A 4,354-nucleotide genomic window follows, 5' to 3' on the forward strand; every position below is an offset into this window, starting at 1 on the left:
CTTCTGAAGCCATGCCGGTGATGGTGGAGTGCCACATAAAGATCGTGGTGTGAACATTAGCAAAATTCTAAGATATTAATATAATCAATGGTAGATTCACTATTCATCAAATTTTACATAGAGAGTGATAGAGACATTTAGCTAAGAGATTAATATAATCCAGATAATTATTAATAAGAATTTTGACATGTTTTCACTTCCTTATTAACCCATTGTCACTCAAACCTCAACCAGCCTTCTGGCTTACTCCACAGCTTTAGAGAGAGAGAGAGAGAGAGAGAGAGAGAGAGAGAGAGAGAAGGAGTTTCTTAGTATTTTGATTCGTGATCAAAGAAAATGGCCCATCACCATGCATTAACTTTGGCCATTCGCCACATAGGTTGAAACTCCCCTTCCACCACCACTTCATAATTAAGATTCTTATTCTTCCCCATCTTTCTAGCTTTGTTATACAAAACATAAATAGTATGTGAGAAAAAGAGTGACAAAGAGAGAGTATTTGATTTGTGTTGAACAAGATAAGATGGGTATTTTATTTCAGGGAACTCTTTTCTCTTCTCATCTCTAATTTTATTTCATTATCTCACGTACTTTTGCTGTAATCTACAGTCCTATCATTAAATTTTTTCCCTCACTTCGATTTGTTTTTCTTTTAAAAAAGCTATGCAGAGTCAACGAAAACTTTTCTGTAAATGAAAAATTTTGTTCATTGTTATCAAAAACCCACAATCAATAGCATAGTAGATATAATAGAAAAATTATATCAATTCTATAGGCGTGAAAACTTCCTTGAGCCAAAATAATATATATATATATATATATATATATTAGTAATTAGGCCCATATCAATTTTTATGTTACTAGCTTTTAGATTATATTAAAGATTAAATTTTAAATTTTCAAAAATGATTAAATATGGATTTGATAATATGTACAAAAAATTCTATTTGGAGAAAATAATTTTGTTGTGTCTAACATATATATATATATATATTAGTATTTTTACAAATGAATGAGAATGATTTCTTTCTTTTTTTTTCTTCTTTTCTCTTTTATTGTAGGCAATATAATCACCATCTTGGTCTACCTTGCTCCAATGTAAGCTTGTATAGTTTCTGCTCTTCTATAAAACTTGATCTGATCATGAATAGTACAATATTAGTCACCGTCTGATCTATGTTGTTTGCAGTGCAACATTTCACAAAGTATACAAGAAAAAATCTACAGAAGGATTTCAGTCACTTCCTTATGTTGTTGAACTATTTGGTTCAATGTTGTTAATATACTATGCAATCCTTAAACAAGAAGTACTTCTTGATCTCATTGCTATAAACTCAGTTGGAAGTTTAATAGAGACCCTCTACATTGCCCTTTTCCTATTTTTTGCGCCCAAGAAGTCTAGGGTACTTTATTTTTCGTCTACTCACTTATTAAGTGAGATACCTATTTGTCTATGTTTATGTTTTTGGAAAATATATATACATATATATAGTTCTTCTATATTAGTTTTGCATATCCGCACTATATATAATGGGCATGCCTTTAATCATATGTAATTCATGTAATATAAACAATCAATTAAATATGATATAATACATGTGATACTGGCTTAGTCCACCATAATATGGTCACTATATTATTTATTCATATATATATATATATTGGTGAATAAATTATATATATATACATGATGTATTTATGGTATGGATGTCTGCATTGTAAAATCATGCAAGTACAAACATAAAGATTATTGTTGATAATAGTCTGGATCGATAATAATTTTAATTTTCAATTGTATCTATAAATTTCTATGATGTAGATATCAAAATTATAGAATATATATATATATATATATATAGATATATTATGATTAAATCAAATATGGTTTTGAAAATTACAGATGGAGACAGTACATCTAGTCTTGTTGATTGCTCTTGGTTATGGTTTGATGGTTATATTGACTCTATTCCTAGCAAATGGCCAGAAGCGTGTCCAAATTGTGGGATGGATCTATCTAGCATTTAATCTTATTGTATTTGCTGCTTCACTCTACATAATGGTAAGCATGTAAAACTTAGTTATATATATATATATATATAGAGAGAGAAAGAGAGAGAGAGAGAGAGGAGAATTTTGCTATTTGTCATCATTGGTGACGATAACTATTTTATATGGAAAATTTTAATTGGCATAATTAATTCTATTATTTTTTATTATAAAATGCTAAAATAAATTTTTTAATAGTAATAATTTAAATTGTCATATGGTATATATTTTTCATTAGTAATCATTCACTAGTATTGACAAATAATATTTATTACATATATAATTACTTGTAAAGTTTTTAACCAATATTTATGATAAATTATCATGGCTATCAAATCCAATAATGGATAAAACATAGAAAATTGAAAGTTTTAATTCCATATTTGATTTAAACTTTATATCTTTATTTACTGTTAGATTATATCATTTTAATAATTGGTTATGAATATTGGTTGAAACCCTTGGTATAAAGAATACATGAGATTTGCTAAAAGAAGGTGTCTCATATACATAGAAAGCATAATGCCACATAAGCCAGATAAATCAAAATTTAATATGGAGCCCTCTGCACATTTTCTCTGCTCTTTTCGTAATATTTTTTTTCTCTCTCTCTTTTTATTTATTTTTGTTATCTCTATTTCTCTCACTCGAGCCACCTACATACCAAATTCACATTATTTCTCCAAATCCATAGCCAGCAGCATTATGCACAAACAATAGCATCCCACATCTAAAAAGTGAGAGAAAAAAAAATTTTTCCAATCTATATAAATATATATATATATATATAGATATAGATAGATTGATAGATAGATAGATAGATATATAAATAGCTTAGCACACCTTCTCCTTTTCTAAGATTTCTAATAACTTTGGTAATATTTGGTAGAGAAAAGTCATACGGACAAGAAGTGTCGAGTTCATGTCTTTGCCTTCATCGTTTCTCCAGGCATTAGGCGCTGTTACAGGGTTCTTCCATTGGCTTTTGCTCAAGGATTACAAATTCGCGGTATACACAATTAGTCCCGCATGTCTATATATATATATATATATATGCAACATCTTCTTCCTATATATCTAAATATATTAATTTGTCCTCTTAGCTTTTGCCCAGTTATATTCATGATAATGTTTTTAACTGTCTTATAAAGAGTTCTATGACTTATGTTCCTTCTGTTTCCCTTCAATTATTCTCTGGATCAAAACAGTTTGCAAACGTACTGGGATTTATTTTCGGAATTGTTCAGATGGGCCTTTATATGGCCTACAGGAATAGGAAGGAAATTTCGCAGGAGCCAATGGTTAATCTAGGACTCAACCAGGTAGTTCTGCAACCAAATGATATTGCTGGAAATGTCATAAATATTATTGAAGATGATAATTTCTTAAGTTAAAGATTGAAGAAGCCAAAGAAAGGCATGAATCAAATCTCAGTCCCACTTTACTCTATTGAAGCTAGCTGTAAAATGGAAGGGGACATGTGCTTTATTGTAATTTGCATCATGTGTATCTAATTTTCTATTTTCGCCCTGTTTTCATAAAAACCTTTAATTATCAATAAATATATATATATATATATATATATATATAGTCTTGTTTTTTGTCACATTGTAAGGGTGGTTAACTTATGTGGTAAATTTTAATTATGAATATTTGATTTTATTACTTTTTATATTCAAATTCTAAAAGTTATTTTTTTAATGGTAACAATTTAAATTGTCATATCACATAAATTATATTAGTGATCCTTTATTAATGATAAAAAAATATCATTTTTTTTTAATTAGAAAAGGTTGGAAGGATAAATGTTAATATAATCTTGCAACTTGATTGTTAACTCATCCATATTGATTAGAAAATCTATGTAAATATGTATATATATATATATATTTATAGTTCCATAAATATAATCAAATCTGTGAAAATATGTACACATGTATTTATAGTTCCCTAAATATTATCAATCCCCATCCCAGACAAACATTAATACTTGAACCTGGCTATTTTGATTATAAGTACGTTGGTTTCTTAAAAAAATAGATGTAAAAATGCACCATATCGATATCATGTAAAATAATCTAAGCAAGTAGTCTTTTTGGGTATCTTTAAAAAAATTAAAACCATGCTTATTAGAAATCTGATTAGATCCAAAATACTCTAGTCATTTATAATATATATATATATATATATATATCAAAATAGTCATTAAATTTATTTATCAAGTAATACACGTTAAAATATTATTGGTTGACATATTCATACAATTTAAATATAATAAATATTTTAATAAATTTAGGATTATTGATAT

At 27.5% G+C, this 4,354-nt stretch overlaps 1 protein-coding gene across 1 annotated transcript; it reads left to right on the forward strand.

Moving 5' to 3' along the window:
• The first annotated feature begins 523 nt into the window (after positions 1 to 523).
• On the forward strand, positions 524 to 3,440 carry LOC132800705 (bidirectional sugar transporter SWEET14-like). The gene is made up of 6 exons (XM_060814939.1): positions 524 to 527; positions 1,062 to 1,098; positions 1,190 to 1,403; positions 1,901 to 2,059; positions 2,936 to 3,055; positions 3,255 to 3,440. Exons 1-6 carry the CDS (start codon positions 524 to 526, stop codon positions 3,438 to 3,440), a joined length of 720 nt encoding a protein of 239 aa, XP_060670922.1.
• The last annotated feature ends 914 nt before the right edge of the window (positions 3,441 to 4,354 follow it).

Source organism: Ziziphus jujuba, chromosome 2 (assembly GCF_031755915.1).
Source record: "Ziziphus jujuba cultivar Dongzao chromosome 2, ASM3175591v1".
Lineage (NCBI taxonomy): Eukaryota > Viridiplantae > Streptophyta > Magnoliopsida > Rosales > Rhamnaceae > Ziziphus > Ziziphus jujuba.